This window comes from Macaca thibetana, chromosome 6 (genome assembly GCF_024542745.1).
Source record: "Macaca thibetana thibetana isolate TM-01 chromosome 6, ASM2454274v1, whole genome shotgun sequence".
Classification (NCBI taxonomy): Eukaryota; Metazoa; Chordata; class Mammalia; order Primates; family Cercopithecidae; genus Macaca; species Macaca thibetana.
The window spans coordinates 106,049,508-106,070,393 of record NC_065583.1 but is presented as its reverse complement, the minus strand read 5'-3'; the positions used below and the strand labels follow the sequence as shown (position 1 = coordinate 106,070,393).

Below are 20,886 nucleotides of genomic sequence, written 5' to 3'. Positions count from 1 at the left end.
GTAGTTGTGTTTCTGTTGGGGAGATTATTCTGAATTAGGGATTTCAAATGCCTAAGAAATGAGGTGTTTTTGATTTGTGGTTTTGTCCAAAAGAAACCAGATTCCACAAACATAAACGCACAGTAGGTAGCACAAGTCAAAAAATATATAGAAAGCATATTTAACATTGTCTTTCTAGGTAGGCAAAAAATGCTATTCCTTCAACGGTAGGCCATGAGGCAGGTCCAGGTTCAATTTTCAGCCATGCTGTATAAAAATGTTTTAAAAATAATATTCCTGTAATAGCTACACTGCATCAATGGAAAACCAGTTTTCAAAAGGTTCAACAAAGAAACAAACATTCAGTGCTATGCTCCTAAAAAACTAAAGATCTAATGAAGTACTAAATTACTGTAATAAACTCTGCAAAGCTTTCATCATGGAATCTTCATTCATTATAATATCTTCCTTGAGGTAATAACATTAAAGTTAAGAAGAGAGGTATACAGGTAAAAATCTCACTATAACAAATTTTATGTTTGCTGTAGGAAAATATGAAGTAACCAATATTACCATAGGGGCAGTGACTTGGGCACTGGTGACCAGACTGACACTTCAGATCTAACCTAATAATCTGCTCACTTTACTGTTCAGTTATGACACTACATATTAAAAAGAAGTGGGAAGCTGGGCGTGGTGGCTCACACCTGTAATCCCAGCACTTTGGGAGGCCGAGGCCGGCAGATCACAAGGTCACAAATTCGAGACCATCCTGCCTAACACGATGAAACCCCGTCTCTACTAAAAATACAAAAAAATTAGCCGGGCATTGTGGCGGGCACCTGTAGTCACAGCTACTCGGGAGGCTGAGGCAGGAAAATGGCATGAACCTGGGAGACAGAGCTTGCAGTGAGCCGAGATCACGCCACTGCACTCCAGCCTGGGCGACAGAGCAAGACTCTGTCTCCAAAAAAAAAAAAAAAAAAAAAAAAAAAAATGAAGTGGGAAACAAGCAAATACTGTTTCATAAAACAAACAAACAATAAACAAATATAGCCAAATCTACCATGCTGTTAGGCTCAAAATTTGACATTCTAGGAAATAATATTATAGTAACACCTCCTGTCACTTATAAATGAAAAAGACTCAGTCAAAAACATTGAAGAAGGTGAACAGTGTTTCTAAGTTTTATTTAGGCTAAGTGTAATTTCAGAAATCATGCCCTTGATTTTTCCAGACCTAGAGTTGAAAATGATTAGCTGACATACAAAGCATCTTCAAATTAATAAACTATGAAACAACATGGAGATAAAATACATTTGATACAGAAAATTAGCTGGGCGTGGTGGCGGGCACCTGTGGTCCCAGCTACTCAGGAGGCTGAGGCAGGAGAATGATGTGAACCTGGGAGGTGCGAGCTTGCAGTGAGCCGAGATTGCGCCACTGCACTCCAGCCTGGGCTACAGACCGAGACTCCGTCTCAAAAAAAAAAAAAAAAAAAAAAAAAAAAAAAAACAACATTTGAGATAGGGGGACATTTGCTCCAATTCTAACCTTTTCTTCCATCTCATATCTAAATCACTCAGTATGATGCCATTTCTGAAGGCTACCAAGCAGGATTTTTCTAACACTATTACCCAGAAATCTGAAAAGAAAATTGCCTTTTGATAGCACAATAAAAGTCTAAGTTGGGCATGGTGGTTCATGCCCGTAGTCGCAGCAGCTTGAGAGGATCGCTTGGGCCCAGGAGTTTGAGGTTAGTCTTGGCAACATAGCAAGACCTCATCTACTTAAAAAAAAAAAAAAGAGTCTAGAAGGGCTCAAAAACAGCTCAGATCTCTTTCTCTTATGCATGTAAAAGAAATACAACTATGTTGGTCAGGCACGGTGGCTCATGCCTGTAATCACAGCACTTTGGGAGGCCGAGGTGGGTGGATCATGTGGTCAGGAGATCGAGACCATCCTGGATTGGATAATACAGTGAACCCCCCTCTCTACTAAAAATACAAAAAATTAGCCAGGCATTGTGGTGCATGCCTGTAGTCTTAGCTACTCAGGAGGCTGAGGCAGGAGAATCATTTGAACCTGGGAGGTGGAGTGTGCAGTGAGCTCAGATCGCGCCACTGCACTCCAGCCTGGGCAACATAGTGAGACTCTATCTCAAAAAAAGAAAAAAAATACAACTACGCTTACTACAAACTCACAAAACCATAGAGGGGCTTGTTAGATAGAACAATTATTAATAACAAATTAATAGTGTACTGTTAACCCAAAAGAGAGATGGTTAAGAACATAGCACTTTTAGTCTACCATATTGACAAAAGTTAACTGAATTACAATATTCAGTGCTACTATATCAATAGAAAACTGACCTGGGAACGTAAGCTGGTTCAACTTTTCTAATTAAGAGTTTGGCAGTAAAAATTTTTAAAACTTGGCTGAGGCCTGTGGCGTGTAATCCTAGCACTTTGGGAGGCTGAGGTGGGAAGATCACTTGAGGCTAGGGGTTCAAGACCAGCCTAGGCAACACAGTGAGACTCCCGTATCTACAAAAAATAAAAAATCAGCTGAGAATGGTAGCCCATACCTGTAGTCCCAGCTACTCAAGAGGCTGAGGCAAAGATCACTTGAGGCTTCAATGAGCTATGATTGTGCCACTGCATTCCAGCCTGGATGACAGAATGAGACCTTATCTCTTAAAAAATAAATAAAATACCAGCCTGGGCAACATAGTGAGACCTCATCTCTGTTACAAATAAAAAAATTAGCTGGGTATGGGGGCGTGTGCCTGTAGTCCTCAGTTCCAGCTACTCAGGAGACTGAGGTAGGTGGATCGCTTGAGTCCAGGATCAAGGTGCAGTGACTGTGATCTCACCACTGCACTCCAGTCTGGGGAACAAAGCAAAACCCTGTATTAAAATTAATAAAAATAAAATAATATAATATAATAAACACTTGAAAATGTTCATGGCCTTCGTTCCCACAATTATGCTTCTAGGAATACATTCTAAGGAAATAATTAGAAAAGGGTGCAAAGATGTATATAAAAGGATGCTCACTGTAGCACTATATACAACAGAGAAAAATCAAAAATAAGCTAAATGTTCAATATTAGGTGAGTAGGTAAATTCAGCCATGCATATGCATAGACAAAGACATATAGACTTATATTTACTGATGGGAAGATGGGCCTATATATAAGTTTAAAATAAAGATTATAAAACAGTTTATATAGAGTTACCTATTTTGGTAGAAGATTTTTAAAAATCTGGCACATATGGATAATTACATACACCTTAATATTTATCTCATATACATGACAGAAGATAAATGGAGTATTAGTAAACTATTATTTTAATTTTATTTATTCTACTTTCAAATTCTGCTAAAATTAGCATGCATCACTTGTACACTAAAAAAGTGAGAGGGGTGAAATAATTACCACAACAATAATGTGCTCCTATGGACAAAAGGTGGGAAAAAGCCTCACACAGAACCATTTTTTTTGCAATGATGCTCCCTATAGATTAAGCTGCAAATGTACTGTACATCCTTTGATTTCTTTCTTTTTCAACTGAGGATGATGTTCTTCCCCCTTTGATTTCTAAGGTGACACCTTTAAATGTGAACTGTTATGCAAATAAATGTGACCAAAATGATCAATTTATGAATCTAAATTCTTTCTATTCTCTGTACACCTGAAAATTATTTTCTGGTTTGTGGCTACAGTCATTATTTCAAGAACTTGCCAGCCTGGGCAACACAGCAAGGCCCTGTCTCTACAAAAAATAAAAACAATTAGTTGGGTGTGGTGGAATGCCTGTAGTCCCAGCTACTTGGGAGGCTGAGAGACAGGAGGATCACTTGTGTCCAGGAGGTCAGAGGTCAGGTTACAGAGCTATGATTGTGCCACTGCACTCAGCCTGGACAACAGGTGAGACCTTGTCTCCTTAAAAAAATAAAAATGAAAATAAAAAAGGCTGGGCATGGTGTCCCAGGCCTGTAATCCCAACACTTTGGGAGGCTGAGACGGGCAGATCACTTGAGGTCAGGAGTTCAAGACCAGCCTGGCTAACATGGTGAAATCCTGTCTCTACTAAAAATACAAAAATTAGCTGGGTATGATAGTGTGTGCCTGTAATCCCAGCTGAGACAGGAGAATCGCTTGAACCTGGGAGGTGGAGGTTGCAATGAGTCAAGATCGTGCCACTGCACTACAGCCTGGGTGACAGAGTGAGACTGTCTCAAAAAAACCAAAAAAACAAAAATGAAAAAACAAACAACAACAACAACAACAACAAAACACAGAACCTGTAGTCCTTTACAACTTTAATTTCTCAGATCTGGAGTGACTTTGTTCCTAGTATCTGCCCATCAGACAGATTCATGTGTTGGTACTAATTTCCTGGTAGATTTATATATTTTATTTTAAGCTATTTTCAGGGCATCTCTGAGTTGTACACTTGATTATTTCAGCCAATTCAAGACTATAAAATACCATTTCAACAAGAACAAGGTAGTCATGAGCCAACACTTACGTAAACAGCAAAGTGAAATTACCAGAGATTTAGAAGGCTTCTGTATGGGAGCTGATATAAATGATCAAGAAACTAGGTATGATACATGTATCTGGACTTTTAAAAGTTTGTTGGAGTAAATAAGGATTATATTATGCTTATATAATATTTTGGCAAATTATTAAAGGTGATTAAAAATGCTGACTTGGTTTTTAAATTAATTATGAAGATCTTACAAAACAAAGAATTTGGCTACTTCCAATATTTCAAGTGTTGTAGAGCAACTGATGTGTATTTGTGTATTAAGAACAATGTAGGCCAGGTGTGGTGGCTCACGCCTGTAATCTCAGCACTTTGGGAGGCCGAGGCAGGCAGATTACCTGAGGTCAGGAGTTCGAGACCAGCCTGGCCAATATGGTGAAACTCCGTCTCTACTAAAAATGCAAAAAATTTAGCTGGGCGTGGTGGCAGGCGCCTGTAATCCCAGTTACTCAGGTGGCTGAGGCAAGAGAATCGCTTGAACCCAGTGGTCGGAGGGTGCAGTGAGCCAAGATTGCACCATTGCACTCCAGCCTGGGCGACAAAAGCTAAACTCCGTCTCAATAAAATAAAATAAAATAAAATAAAACAAAAATAAAAATAAAAAATCGATGTAATATAACAAGTGTTTCTAATGTTAATGAATAACCTTTGAGCCTCTTACTTTGCTTAATACAAAAGTCTCTGTAGGGTGTGAGAACTGTAAAATGTAACACTACTGCATAGTCACTACTATAATTTTACACTGTGTTGAACTAGAAGAGTTTTCCAGATAACACAGTGTTTCTCAGCTAATATTAACTTCAGATCTACATCCAATGCTATATTCTCAAGTGTGACTGTACAGAATCAACTTGCTAGATCCTTTGATAATGGGTGATAAGGCAGTGTAACATCCTCTGAAACAGAAACTCTTACAATTGGGAATTAGTCATCTATTCTAAAGGAACTGCCAAACATAAGGTACACAATTTAATCACAATAGTTAACTGCTAGAGTCCATATCTGCTAATGACAACTAATGCTTTAGCAAGGACAGTAAATACTTGAAGACCTTAATGTAATTTTCTTCATTTTTACCTCTGCTGGCATACAAAACAGTACATAATCAAAAGTTAAAACAGGATCGGATCAATCATGTGCAAAATATATTAGAAAAAAAATTCAGCAAGATTTCTCTTGTTACATATGTGAGCTTTACAAAAAGTTAATATTATGAAGAAGTAAGCTGTAATTCAGTAAAATTTTGTAAAAATATAGGCACCTGCTTCTCAGTGATATAGTTACCTGTACTTAAAGGCAGTTCAGCTGTTCTACAGCACTACCATGAGGGCCCTGGTTTGGGTTCTGAACCCCTAATTCTTAGGCATTCTTTATTACTGGCTTACATTCTTTCCTTGCTGTCATTATATTTTTTTTTCATTTATAGCCTATGTATGCCTATATTCTTGATTAGTCTGTGATATTTTAATGCAATGTGGAGCTTAGCATAATAAACCAAAGTCTCCTAGTATTATGTAGTTTTGTCACAGATTCATTATGAATGGATCTCTTTTTTAAAAAATATGTGGAGCCAGGCACGGTGGTTCACACCTGTAATCCCAGCACTTTGGGAGGCCAAGGTGGGCACATCACGAGGTCAGGAGTGCGAGACCAGGCTGGCCTACATGGTGAAACCCCGTCTTTACTAAGAATACAAAAATTAGCGAGGCGTAGTGGCATGTGCCTAAAATCCCAGCTACTTGTGAAGCTGAGGCAGGAGAATTGCTTGAACCTGGAAGGTGGAGGTTGCAGTGAACCCAGATCATGCCACTGCACTCCAGCCTGGGCAACAGAGCAAGACCCTGTCTCGAAAATAAATAAGTAAAATTTTATAAAAAAATGCATAAATGGACAGGCAAAAGGTAAAATAAACTGTAGTACATTTGGTTATGGATGATTTCTGATCCAGAGTTGCTAAATCTTTTTCTTAAAAGTATTCAAGGAGAAAAAAGCTGTACAAGTCAGAAAAACACCATGCCATATTCTTCTCTATGGCAGGTTAAAAACTAATGTAAACTTTATTTATATACATAAAAATAATAGAAATCTCTTTTGACTTTTAAAAACTTTTATAGCAATACTCTCATAGAGTAAAAATAATGATGTAAACTTTTATTAGCTCAAATAAATTATGTTATAATAGCAATAAAAGCTAACATTTATTGAGCACTTATTATGTGTCAGGTTCTAGCTAAATCACAAAAATGAAGCACAAAAAAGTTAGAAAACTTACTGGGATCATACAGCTAACCAGGATTTAAACTAAGTCATTCCAACTAGAGTGTTCAGGTCTTTAATATAGGATTAACATAATATAATCTAATCCAATAAAATGCAATAACCAGAAAGATAAAAAGTTGAATGGCAAAGATGTGAAGATTAAGAAAATTAAAAAAAGAACCAATGCTGACACTAAAAAAAACTTCCTCCAATGGTAATTTGATTTTATTTTGAGGGTAGAGACTGCAAGCATCCAGCTTCCTGTCTTAAATTCCCAAACCCTTACCAATGTTAAAAATTAAAACAAATTTCCATAGATTTAGCATATGAACAGAAATATTCATTTATAATACCCAAAGGTAATTTGTATAAGGAAAACACAATCTGCTCAATGGAGCTTAGTATTATAATGGAAATGAAACATATTATTAAAAAGTGATTTCTTTGCTGAATATAATTTGGAGATACTTTAAATTAGCTTAAAAGTGAGACTGCTGAAATCTGCTTTTCTGCTATAACATATCATATAGACCACATCCATCAAAACTGCTAAATCCTGACTGAAGAAACAGATATTACATGATACCAAAACCCAGTATCTTCTATTTGTTTCAATTCAGTTTGAAAATCTTTCTGGAGTACCTCCTATATGACAAAATTCCAAGCTGTGAATAGTAAAGGACACATGCAAACCTGACAGAGAAACTATTTAGTAGACAAGGAAGACCTTTTTAATGCTTAATGTTACTATTTAAAATTCAAAACTAAAATCAGTGGCCTAACCAAAAGATTTCTAGGAACTGGGAAAACAGGCTGAAATATAGCACAGAAAGACTCAAGTCCACTCTATACATTCATACAGTACCTGGGAGCTGAATCTGTGAACATCATCAGAGGCACTGACTAGATCAATGGAAGACATGGAGGAAGAGCGACTATAGGGCTACCAGAGACAGACAAAGAAAAAACCAAGTAATCAGAACAAAAGCACAACAGAGCATTCAGTACCAACTTCCAAACACAAGATAAAGGGAAAAGAAAACAAAGCACTATATGAAACAAGCACAGCAGCAACTGCTGACTTCATGCACCTATTATGTATTATGTTCCAAAATCATTCCAAAAAAGAATGCAGTGCTTCCACTAATACAAAGAAATACCATTTAATCCCAAAGAAGAGAGAGATTTAGTATAACTGGATATATTTCTGGTTAACTATTTTGGATTAGCCACTCCTAATTTGCCCACCCCCCACTTTCCCCTTAAATAAAAATGAAAGAACTTTATTTTCAGAACAAGATTTCTAACTGTTTTGGAGGATGTATATGGAATACAATATATAAAATCAAAAACAATCTCATTACTTAAATTCATGAAAAAGGGAGAAAACTTATACTACAAGATATTTCTGGCTGGGCATGGTGGCTCACGCCTGTAATCCCAGCACTTTGGGAGGCCGAGGTGGGCGGATCACAAGGTCAGGAGATCAAGACCATCCTGGCCAACGTGGGGAAACCCTGACTCTACTAAAAATACAAAAATTAGCTGGGTGTGGTGGCGCATGCCTGTAATCCCAGCTACTAGGGAGGCTGAGGCACGAGAATCTCTTGAGCCCAGGAGGCAGAGACTGTAGTGAGCCGAGATAGCGCCACTGGACTCCAGTCTGGCGACAGAGCGAGACTCCATCTCAAATAAAATATATTTCCACCAACAGTGAAGAACAATACAAGGTGTACTTTTAGTAAACTCTGACATTAGCTTACCTTTTGGACAAATCTATGTGTCCCCACAGAAGAAAAGGCATCTCCAGATGGCAAGGATGTAGGCCAATGTAATCTCACCTTTTCACTCTGTGACTAAAAAAACATATGTTAAGATGGGAAGGTTTTAAAGTGTATTTTGCAATTGAAGAATGGATAATATAACCTGGAACTACCAACATTCGATTAGTGAACGCCTTAGTGCTTATAACCATTAGAATTATGAAACTACTTCACAGACATGGCAAATCCTGATACTTGCCTCAGATATCCCAACCTCTTCTTTCTAATTCCGCAGATACTATGTCAGGCAAGGGATAAGTTCTTTGATTTTGCTCCTAGTCAGACTCCCTGCTACCTGCATAGCATTATTTATTATAGGTCAATCTTAACACTGCTGCCAATTCTCTCCTATCCAAACCCTGGCCAAATCATTCCAATGACTCTACCTTATAAGGCCCCTGGAGGGCTGACCCATAGGTTTATATATAAATTGAAAATAATATCACTGTTTGCTTCAGTCATGTTCCTAAGAACATAGGTATATCACTTTGCTTCCTCTCCATGAAGGTATTCTGCCCTTCATCTCATCATCTTACTCCTGTTAAGATGCCACTTGACCTCCTTCTTCCTCTTCAGTTTGCCTTGGTTGTTCTCATTTATTTCAACCAACTGCTAAGATCTCATTTCACATGCACCAGCATGTATCTTTCCTTCCCTATGTTTGCAAATAACGTAAACTCAAAAATGTGTGATAATGTCACCTGGAGAGTATCTATTTAATGGCTGTGTTGTTCAGAGATCTGTGCAATATATACTAAGTATGAAGAGGGAAATGATCTAAATCTATGGAACTGATTTTATGGATTTCTGAAGCTCTCACTACTCTATAGAATATTACCACACTGTATCTTTGTCATATCAACATGCCTGGCTATTAGGCAACAAAAACAACGCACTGTTCAATGACTATTTTGCACAGCATCTAGAACAGTGTCAAGAATAGAATGAAGTTGATTGGATGGCCCCATGAATATTTCTTTTTCTAAAGCTTACAGAAGGGTTCATCAATTCTCTCAAACCCAACTCAATTACCGCACTGATACTCAGTAGAGTAGCATTTTAGAGAGAAGAGATGTTTTGAATCATCTTGTCTACTTTGTTTCACAGATTAGAAAACCAAGGCCCAGAGAATTCAGTGATAAGTTCATAGCTACAAAGTTAGTTAGAGGTAAAACTAAGAGTAAGACTGATGTCTTGACCTGTTGACTACTTTTTCCCAAAACAGCACATCCTAGACAAAAAACGAAGGGAAACAAATAAATAATGCTGCTTCGGGTAGTACTTTAGGTTTCCAAAAGTAGAGCCCATTTAGGAACTGAAAGTACCCACTCTTCTTGAGTGGTACATAGTATCTTTTGGGTATTAAAAAAAAAAATGAGCAATAAGCTTTACAAATTAATGTGACATGAACTTTTTATCAGTAATTTTTTAAAAATAATGAAAGATACACATGAGAAGCAGTTACTACTGTAGGTGATTTACCCTTAGCTAGGTAGACCAATAAGAGCATAGTAGCCATGTACTGCCTTAGCAAGGACAGGAAATGAACAAGCTAACTTTTCCATGCAAATTCATTTGTACTATAAAACTGACACATACATGATTATTTGGCAAGATACTCTGTAGCCACAGTTTATTAATACTTTCCCCCCAAAAAGGTTAAGTTTCCACTATAACGAGCATAGCTTAAACAAAGGGAGGAAATAACAAAATTCATCCTTAAGTACCATCTAGTGGTAACATACAGTAACTGTATTGTTGCCAAATTACAGAAGACAAAGTATCAAGTTAATCTTGAAGCTAGAGTTAATGGGTTTAAGAAATACTTTTCTTTAATTTCCACAGCAGCTAGGTGTAACTACTGTAAATTCAATAATGATAACAAAACACGGAACAAAGTAAAAGTGAGAAGGAAACTGAAGGTGAACTAGTGAAGGCAATAAAGGGGTTAATAAAAACAATGATACTAATATAGATGAAAAAACCTTAAGTTTTTGGTTATCTTCCTTTTCATATCATACTTGGTGAAGAAAAATTCAAAGAAGCTTTTTACTTAAATATATGCTTTATATTAAAAGAATGGTTTAAGTTGGACACTTAAAAGGAAAAAAGCAAAAAGAACATTTCTATTTAAGTTCATGTTAATTATGCATGATACCTTTTAACAATTATTGGTTTTCTTTCTACTGCTTGGAAATTCACATATAAAGGAACTGACTTATAATGATTATTTTACTGCCGGTACCATGGCTCACGCCTGTAATCAATCCCAGCACTTCGGGAGGCTGAGGCAGGTGGATCATGAGGTCTGGAGTTCGAGACCAGCCTGGCCAATATGGTAAAACACCACCTCTACTAAACATACAAAAAAAATTTAGTCAGGCTTGGTGGCATGCACCTGTAGTCCCAGCTACTCGGGAGGCTGAGGCAGAAGAATCGCTTGAACCCAGGAGATGGAAGTTGCAGTAAGCTGAGATCGCGCCACTGCACTCTAGCCTGGGTGACAGAGCGAGACTCCGTCTCAAAAAAAAATATATATATATTTTACATTTGTGACTCAATATATTCACAGTTAAGTTTGTCGGTTACTAAGTTCACAATGTTCAAATTCTATTTACATGAAATAATATACATTAAGGAATGCCTATAGTGTTAAAATAAATCTCAGCTTAGAATTTTCAATAATAGATATACCTGTTCTTCTATTTTATCTTGTCTGTCAAGAGCAGCTTCAACAGCATCAAAGAACTCTTCTTCATTAATCAGACTGTTAGGGCCTTCCTATTCCAACACACGGGGAAAAAAGCAGTTTATTTAAAGAAACGGAAAACTCTGATAACTCTGGTACTAACTTGAGGTTGAAAATTGACCTAATAAACATTTATAGAACACATATTTACAAACCAGTCAGTAACTAGATCATATGTATGCTCTGTGTAAAATCACAAGTGTTATAATTAATTCACTTAGTACTCATATATTTACTTACTGTATATTGACCAATATTATGTTGGGATAATAGTCTAGAGCAGGGATTGGCAAAAACTGTGGCCCACAGGCCAGATCCAGTCTGCCGCTTACTTTTGTATAGCCTGTGAGCTAAGAATTTCATTTTTAAATGGCTGGAAAAAATAAAAGTAATAATATGACATGTGGGGATTACTTGAAATTAAAAGTTTGGTGTCCCTAAAGTTTTATTGGAAAACAGTGATGCTCATTCAACTATATATTATCTAGGGCTTCTTTAGTAGCATAGTTGAGACTTATGACACAGACAACAGAGATATAAAATTGCAATGAGGGAAGTCAAAATGTGCACAAGAACTACAGCTAATAAGTATGGCTAGGCATTCAGAGGGGGATCTTCCTAAGCAGGGGTAATTGTTTCATGAGGAAATAAAAGTTGAGTTGATGCCTGATAGTCTGGCTAGATGGCAGAATAATGGCCATCAATCACTTGGGGAATTGTGTGGGAGATCTCTTACAATGAAAATTCCCAGGCCTCCATGCCCAGAAATTATTTCTCAGTAGGTCTTCAGTGGAACCTTGGAATATACATGTTTAATAATTCCCCCAAGTGATTTCCATGTAAGTGGAACCTCAGCAGCACCAGACAATAAACATACAAAGAACAATAAGAAAATGTAAACAATCAACATATGTTCCTGCTGTGATGAACCAAGTAAGTGGACAGTAAGTGGAACAACAGCTTTGTATTATGATAAAAGTAGAGGCTAAAAGGTAGGCTTGGGTTTAGAATTTCTTAAATGTTAAAATATATAAAATAAGACACATGAACAATTGGTGAAATCTTCCCAGTTAAACTCATAACGCCAAGTCATCATTAGTCCATTAAAAAATATCTAGCAACATCATCCTAACCCCACCATAACCTGGAACCATACTGGAAGGGTGGGAGGTATGGGGTAACGTTCTTGTCATTTGGCATATAAGAAAAATTGACTTAATGGAGTTCTTCTTTTAGGGTTATGAGGACTCAGTCCCCTACAACCTACTTCATAAAAAACAAAAACAAACAAAAAAAACCCACCACCACCACAACAAAAACACCTTTCTATTCAGATACAACAAACATACAGAACAGTGCATATCTCAGTGAAGTATCATACAGTGAATATAACCATCTAATGACCATCTGGGACAAGAGGGTCATGAAAAAAATAGTAACAACACTTTAGAGGCCTTCCTCCTTCAGGATTCTGTTTATAAAGTCAAAACATTTCAAAGACAGTAAAACGACAGCAGGATAACTTTGCTCTCTGTTGATCAGAGAAAACACAAAATATCCAAACTCAAGTATATTTTCTAATGATTTTAAAAACTATTTAACCACATCTACATTTAAAAAATATTACCATTCATTCACTCTACAGTGATTTAGTACACGTGGATTTCTAGTCCTTAAACAATCATGTCAGAGCCTCAAGAGTCTAATTGAAAACTAAAGCATTTAAAAATTCTGGCCAGGTGTGGTGGCTCATGCCTGTAATCCCAGCACTTGGGGAGATCGAGGAGGGCAGATCACATGAGGCCAGGAGCTCTAGACCAGACTGGCCAACATGAAGAAAACCTGTCTCTATTAAAAATACAAAAATTAGCTGGGTGTGGTGGTGCACGTCTATAAACCTAGCTACCTGGGAGGATGAGGCATAATAATTGCTTGAACCTGGTAGGCGGAAGTTGCAGAGGTTGCAGTGAGCCAAGATCGCACCACTGCACTCCAGTCTGGGCGACAGAGCGAGTCGCTGCCTCAAAAATAAATAAATAAATAAATAAATAAATAAAAATAAAAATTGTATTTTGCCAAATGAAATGGTTTTTCCTTTAATGGCAAACCTTTGGGAGAAGAACTAAAGTAACTGGCATAAAATTTTCTTTATTAAAAGAGACTTAAAAAAACTCCTTTTATCTCATCATGCTTACTAAGGGCAGGAGCTACTTATCTGCCCTTTAGCACAGCATTTCTTTTTTTTTTTTTTTTGAGACGGAGTCTTGCTCTGTCACCCAAGCTGGAGCGCAGTGGCGCGATCCTGGCTCACTGCAAGCTCCGCCTCCTGGGTTCACGCCATTCTCCTGCCCCAGCCTCCCGAGTAGCTGGGACTACAGGCGCCCGCCACTGCGCCCGGCTCATTTTTTGTATTTTTAGTAGAGACGGGGTTTCACCGTGGTCTCGATCTCCTGACCTTGTGATCCGCCCGCCTCGGCCTCCCAAAGTGCTGGGATTACAGGCGTGAGCCACCGCGCCCAGCCAGCACAGCATTTCTTATGTTAACAACTCTCCTTGACGAGTTCTCTGACTATAAAGATCAACAAGAATTTGTTCACATCCTGAGACAACAGGTTTTAATCAAGAAAATGACATTTTCAGATTTGCAGTTTAGAAAAGTCATTCTCCCTGCAGTAGAAAGAATGGATTGAAGGTAACAATTGTGACTGGGCACTTGGACACTTTTTGTATAATAGAGATGAGAGTTGAAGGTGGCCTAAATTAGAGCCAAAGCAGGAGGAATAGAGAGGCAATGACAAATTAGATATAGTAATCCCCCCGTATCAGTGGTTGGGGGGCTCCTTTGTAGGTTTCCCCTTCTCTGCCTGTCCTTTAAATGTTGGTGTTCCTCAGGGTTCCATACTTGCTCTAAACACAGTATTCTTACTTATATACAATGCTTCAGTCATCCTTTGATGACTCTTAAATTCACAGCCAGACCACCTCTCTTCTAAGGGTTAGATCTTTGTATCTAACATAGAAGACTTCCTCATTTGACTCACCTCTTCTCTGATCTCCACACCTATCTGCAGAACCTGGGCCTAATCTTGGATTCCTTCCTTTTCCCTCATTCAATCATCACACCCTTCAATTCTACTTTCCAAATACAATAGTCTCCCCTCTCTGTGGTTTTGTTTTCTGTGGTTTATATACAATAAGATACTTTGAGAGAGAAAGAGACTACATTCATGTAACTTTTTACTATAATACAGTATTACAATTCTATTTTGTTATTGTTAAAATAAAAATTAAACTTTATCACAGGTACACATGTATAGGAGAAAACACAGTACATATAGGAAAAAACATAGTGTATACAGGATTCAGTACTATCTGCAGTTACTGGGGGGGTCTTGTAATGTATCCCCCCAACCACTGATACGAGGTGATTACTATATCTAATTTGTCATTGCCTCTCTATACCTCCTGCTTTAGCTCTAATTTAGGCCACCTTCAACTCTCATCTCTGTTATACAGAAAGTGTCCAAGTGCCCAGTCACAATTGTTACCTTCAATCCATTCTTTCTACTGCAGGGAGAATGACTTTTCTAAACTGCAAATCTGAAAATGTCATTTTCTTGATTAAAACCTATTATCTCAGGATCTGAACTAATTCTTGTTGATCTTTACAGTCAGTCTCTTAACCATTCTTTCCTCTCAATTTGTGGAGGCTCTACCTTCCAAAGAGAACTACTTTCAGTTGCCTGAGGAAAAATACTCTTTGGCTTCTGACTTCTGGAAAACACTCTCTACTCAATTTACTCATTCTTAAGGTTTCTGCTAAGAGGTTCTTTTCTCTGGAAAGACATCTCTGATTCAACACCTTCCCTGCTTTTAAGTGTTTCATGACATGCGTTATGATAATTGTCTATTAGTCTTTGTTCCCATTATGCATTCAGGTAGGGCCCTTAGGCAGGATCCTTATAAGCCTTGTTTCTTGTTGTATTCTCCAAGCCTAGTGCAGTACCCTTTATTATGGTAAGTCTTTTTTTTTTTTTTTAGATGGAGTCTGTCCATCGCCCAGACTGGAGTGCAGGAGTAAGGTCTCAGCTCACTGCAGCTTCCACCTGCTGGTTCAAGCAATTTCCCTGCTTCAAACTTCTGAGTAGCTGGGACTACAGGTGCACACCACCATGCCCGCCTAATTTTTGTATTTTTAGTAGAGATGGGGGTTTCACCATGTTGGCCAGGCTGGTCTTGAACTCCTGACCCCAGGTGGTCTCCCCGCCTCGGCCTTCCAAAGTGCTGGGATTACAGATGTGAGCTACCGCGCCCAGTCACATTATGGTAAGTCTTACAGAATAAATTCAAGATTATAAAGTAATTTCTGAGGCTACAGAAGTCAGAAACACTTAAATCTTTTTTTATAATTAGAACATCATGAATGTCTGATTATAACCAAAAAGAGTCATAGTTTGAAATAAGTGTCTAAAACCCATACGACTATAATACCAATAACAAGAAAAGATAGATGATTCAAAACTCCAAAAGGAAGAAGGGGAAGTGTAAAAACAGTTTCCAGTTTACATAAGAATTGTAAATTTAACTTAGTGAGAAAAAAATAAAGTACCCTTAACCAGTTTCTTCACTAAGAAAGAGTAAAGTGCATTTCAAATAGGTGAATAAAGGATGTTTATTCAACAAATGCTAGTGGAATAAAATAGGTTTCTACATTGTACCATTATTTTAAAAACTCCAGATGTATTAATATATGTAGAAGAGACCACTGGAAAATAAAAAAATGAGAAAATATAAATAACGATTTGAAGTAGAAAATGCCCTTCTAAGCATGATACCAAATGTGGAAAAAAGTGGATCAAAGGACTGAGGAGTTAATTACACGAAGGTTTAAAACTTTTATATGGCAAAATCTACCAAACTTTTTAAGTTATGAAAGAAAAAAATAAAATTAAAAAAAGGCAAATTCTGTACATCTTCTAAATCAATAGGAAAAAACCCCCCCAAAACCACTAAAGGACATGGACAAGTTATTCATTAAAAAAGAAATGTGGCAGCCATAAAAAAGAATGAAATCGTATCCTCTGCAGCAACATGGATGGAGCTGGAGGCCATTATCCAAAGTGAACTTCTCACAGGCCAGGTCTCACTAACAACTGTTTCAGTACTGACTGTTTAAGTTAAATATTAAAAGCCAGTGCCCTTATACAAAGGCTGGCATGTAACAAAAGTCCATCACGAGTTTTGCCTAGGCCTTTCCTGGGCCTTAAAGCGTGACAAAATAATGAAGGAATTCTTAATAGGACCCACTTAGGATTAAACAAGTTTTACCGTGGGTCTGAAGAAACTCCCCAGTCCTCCACAAACAAGTTTATTAGCGGTCTGAAAGAACTCCTCAAATCTACATGATTTAGTAGGAGATATGATAAGGGTAATCACCCTAGCACTTTTCCAAGGCTCCAAAGGAAGGTCTTCAGGACTCAGACCTTAATTATAGATTAAAAGAAGTTAATAACTTAGGTCTTTAGATGAATGCACACTTACAGGTAGACATATAGCTTAGAAGGTATATAAGCTCTGGAAAACTTTGTAATTTGGAGTTGGTCTGCTGATGATGTACAGGCCTTCTCCCTGTAACCGGTTACAGAAATAACTCTCTTCCTCTCTAGTTCATCTGCATCTTGCTATTGGGCCGCAGAAATAGCAACCCGACCCTCAGTTTGGTCCCGGAACAAATTAACTCAGAAACAGAAAATCAAATACTGCATGTTCTCATTTATGAATGGGAGCTAAATAATAGGTACACACAGACATAAAGATGGAAATGACAGACACTAGGGACTCTAAAAGAAGGAAGGGTGGGAGGGAGGGGTGAGAGTTAAAAAATTAGCTATTTGGTATAATGTTCACTATTTGGGTAATGGGCACACTAGAAGCCCAATCTCTACCAGTACGCAATATACTCATGTAACAAACATCTGTGTGTACTTCCAATGTAAAATAAAATTAAAAAATAAAAAAAAGAATGTCTGATAAACATAAGTTTTAAAATGCTCAATCACATACATAAAGCAATTTTTTGGCTTTGAAACTAGTAAATGCATGTACCTAGCACAAGGCCCCTCTTCCCTCCACCCCGTCCTCTCCCCCTGGGGAAAAAAAAAAAAAAACAAACCTGTGTTGATCGAAGCAGAGATAAATATGTATACAAATTATACTTACATACTACTGGTAGATGATAAACTGTACAAGTATTGTTAAATTTAAAACATGGGCTTTATTGGCTTATTTGTATAATCTTCCTATAATGAATATACATTTTATTTATAATATTAAAAAATAAGGTACTTTAAAAAGTTGGTATTTCTTCCAAAATAATAATCCTAAAATAGCAAAATAATTTGTTTAGTTTCAGAATAAAAATAATCATTATAATACCTCATATTAAAACCTCAGAGGATAGCTAATTATGTAATTTTAATACATTTTAGAAGGGATAAATTGAGAACAATTAAAAAATATTGCAATTTAAGTCTCATCAGAATGTACTATCACAGTTGGAAATTGATTCCAATATAAAACAATTCAGCAACAGCAGAGCAGCTGTTTAGTTTTCCTTTCTAGAGCAAAAGTAGCAAGAAAGTTTTCTTCTGTTTTCATAAATATAACTACAACTACTTTATTCTTCTATTCCACCTCAATGATACTCCTTGATATCCCATTTTTAACTGCTCATTTCAGAAATAGCAACACTTTTTTTTTTTTGAGACGGAGTCTCGCTCTGTTGCCCAGGCTGGAGTACAGCGGCACAATCTCGGCTCACTGCAACCTCTGTCTCCTGGGTTTAAGTGATTCTCCTGCCTCAGCTTCCAGAGTAGCTGGGATGACAGTCACTTGCCACCACGCCTGGCTAATTTTTGTATTTTTTTAGTAGGGATGGAGTTTCACCATATTGGCCAGGCTGGTCTTGAGCTCTTGATCTTGTGATCCCCTAGCCCCGGCCTCACAAAGTGCTGGGACTACAGGCGTGACCCACCCGTGCTGGCCAACACTTTTTTTTTTTTAGAGACAAAGCCTTGCTCTGTCACCAAGCCTGGAGTGGAGTGGTGCAATCACAGCTCACTGCAGTCTTGGGCTCCTCAGTAGCTGGGACTACAGGCATGTGCCACTACACCCAGATAATTTTTATATTTTATTTTGTAGAGATGAGGTCTTGCTATGCTGTCCAGGTTGGTCTTGAACTTCTGGCCTCAAGTAATCCTCCTGCCTTGGCCTCTCAAAGTGCTGGGATTACAGACGTGAGCCAGTGCACCTAGTCTCAACGTTGTTTAATGGCAATTACCAAATATATTTCTTACACATTTTTTTCTCTTAATATAGAAAGATAGCTTATAAGATTTTAACATATGTGTGTATATACATGGAGAAGGAGATTTTATTACCTGTTTAACAAATAAACACAAGGAGAAAAAAGCTGGCATCAGATATTTTCAAACAAAGACAATAAGAACAGTTTATGTTCAGCTATGGATAAGATCTCACAGTATAGTACAGACTAAAATCTTTTGTCTGCAAAGCACTCAGAGTTTTCCTTTATAGTTTCCTTTTATGTTAAAAAAAAAAAGTAGGTAACATTAAAAATGATCTTTACAGGGAGATACAAATTTGTCTTATGAAGTGAACAGGCCTAATACTAAGCCTTTTAAAGCCTAAACTTTGTAGGCAATAAGAAATATATATTTGAGTATGCCTGGCATTTATATATCACGAAATATACACTGAATTAACATAAACACTGAGGAAAAAATTATATATTTAGAATAAAGTTACAAAACTATTATTAAAAAATCACTTTTGTGATAGACATGACCTATGTGTTTCTCTAAGATCAAAATATAAATTCATACTTCATAATCTGGTCCTCCAAAGTGGGATTTTTTCTTAAGTTCTGTCATTGCATTTTTATATGCTTCCTCTGTTCTTCTTTTCTTCTCAGTTTCCTATTAAAAAGAAGTGAAAATTTGTAATTTGAGGCAGGTATTTTAATTACAATGAAGTCTTTTAGGTGGAATTCCTCTACATTTCACTGAAATTTTATAATTTGACACAAAAAAATTACACTCCTGTGAAAAATAGAGAGTATTATTCTGCCCAAGAAAACATTTTTCTCTAGGCTATAAATCACTTACAACCTACTATGTATGTATGTATGGATGTATGTATTTTTTGAGATGGAGTCTCACTTTGTCACCCAGGCTGGAGTGCAATGGCATGGTCTCGGCCCACTGCAACCTCTGCCTCCTGGGTTCAAGCATCTCTCGTGCCTCAGCCTCCCAAGTAGCTGGGATTACAGGCGCGTGCCACCACACCCAGGTAACTTTGCTATTTTTAGTGGAGATGGGGTTTCACTATGTTTGCCAGGCTTTTCTCGAACTCCTGACCTCGTGATCCACCCTTCTCAGCCTCCCAAAGTGCTGGGATTACAGGTGTGAGCCACTGCACCTGGCCACAACCTACAATTTAAATCATCACTAAGATCATCTTAAAAGTAGATTATGTGTTTAAATGGTTAAGTCACTGCATGTATACTTAAGAAAAAAAAAAAAAAAAAACCCAGGTAAATTAGCATCAGAAATATCTATTATACATTCTTGTATTTCCCCTTCCCACCAACCCCAGTAAGAGATACATTTATTTTGGTATGAAGAAAAACAGCAAGTAATACCAGAAAAGAACTCAGTAGGTGGGATCAATGAATTCTAAAAAGATATTCTAAGAAAGAAAACCTTCTTATACTTTCTCACTGCTGCTTAAGACTGTATTTTGGAGTTGAAAAATACTTCAGGTCTATTTTAACACTCTCCTTTTAATGATAGGGTCTATAGCTCTAAAAGGTTAAAAGACCCAAGGTCAACACTTAAAATAACAAAGGCTGGTGCCATATAAAACTTATTTCCACAACAATGGAGTTCACTGGGTCAAAACTGATACTGGAGTCCATTATGTTTGTAAATAATCTAATGCTTTTATTCCCTCAAGTACAGTCATATGGCTTTTTTCTTTTCTTTCTTTCTTTCTTTCTTTTTTAACCTTGTCCAAATTCCATTTTCTAAAAGACTGATTTGCTTGGTCCCCCTATTGGCTAATCTAAGCATGACACTTCTGAAAGTGAAAGGGAATGTCAGTAATAATTTTGCTGAATTAAGAACTGCCTTGGTCAAACCAGGATTCATGGACACTCTGGCAATAGGAAATGTCAACAGCTCTTCCTATTTCCCCTTATTCCCAAAAAAACACTACTCTGAAGAGTATGATCATCAAAAATCATAATAAAACAGATTATGCTTGTGATCTAAAGTAGGCTGATGAAAGCCACATGAATTTACTGTCACGTGTTACTTCACCACGGGGATACGGTCTGAGAAATGTGTCACTGACGACTTAATTCTTGTACAGACATCATAGAGTGTACTTATATACACCTAGATGGTATAGCCTACCTACACATCTAGGCTATAAA

General features: G+C 37.3%; 1 protein-coding gene across 4 annotated transcripts in view; it reads right to left on the bottom strand.

Annotated features, from left to right (window-relative positions):
• Positions 1–20,886, bottom strand: part of CERT1 (ceramide transporter 1) — a 148,796-nt gene that overhangs the window by 23,690 nt on the left and 104,220 nt on the right. For 2 of the 4 annotated variants that reach the window (XM_050794468.1, XM_050794465.1), the window contains 4 exons: positions 19,274–19,366; positions 11,315–11,401; positions 8,561–8,653; positions 7,663–7,740 (listed from right to left, as the gene is read on the bottom strand). In XM_050794468.1, coding sequence (XP_050650425.1) covers positions 7,663–7,740; positions 8,561–8,653; positions 11,315–11,401; positions 19,274–19,366 — 351 coding nt within the window. The remainder of the gene's footprint in view (positions 1–7,662; positions 7,741–8,560; positions 8,654–11,314; positions 11,402–19,273; positions 19,367–20,886) is intronic. The other 2 variants (XM_050794466.1, XM_050794467.1) reach the window with 1 other exon arrangement.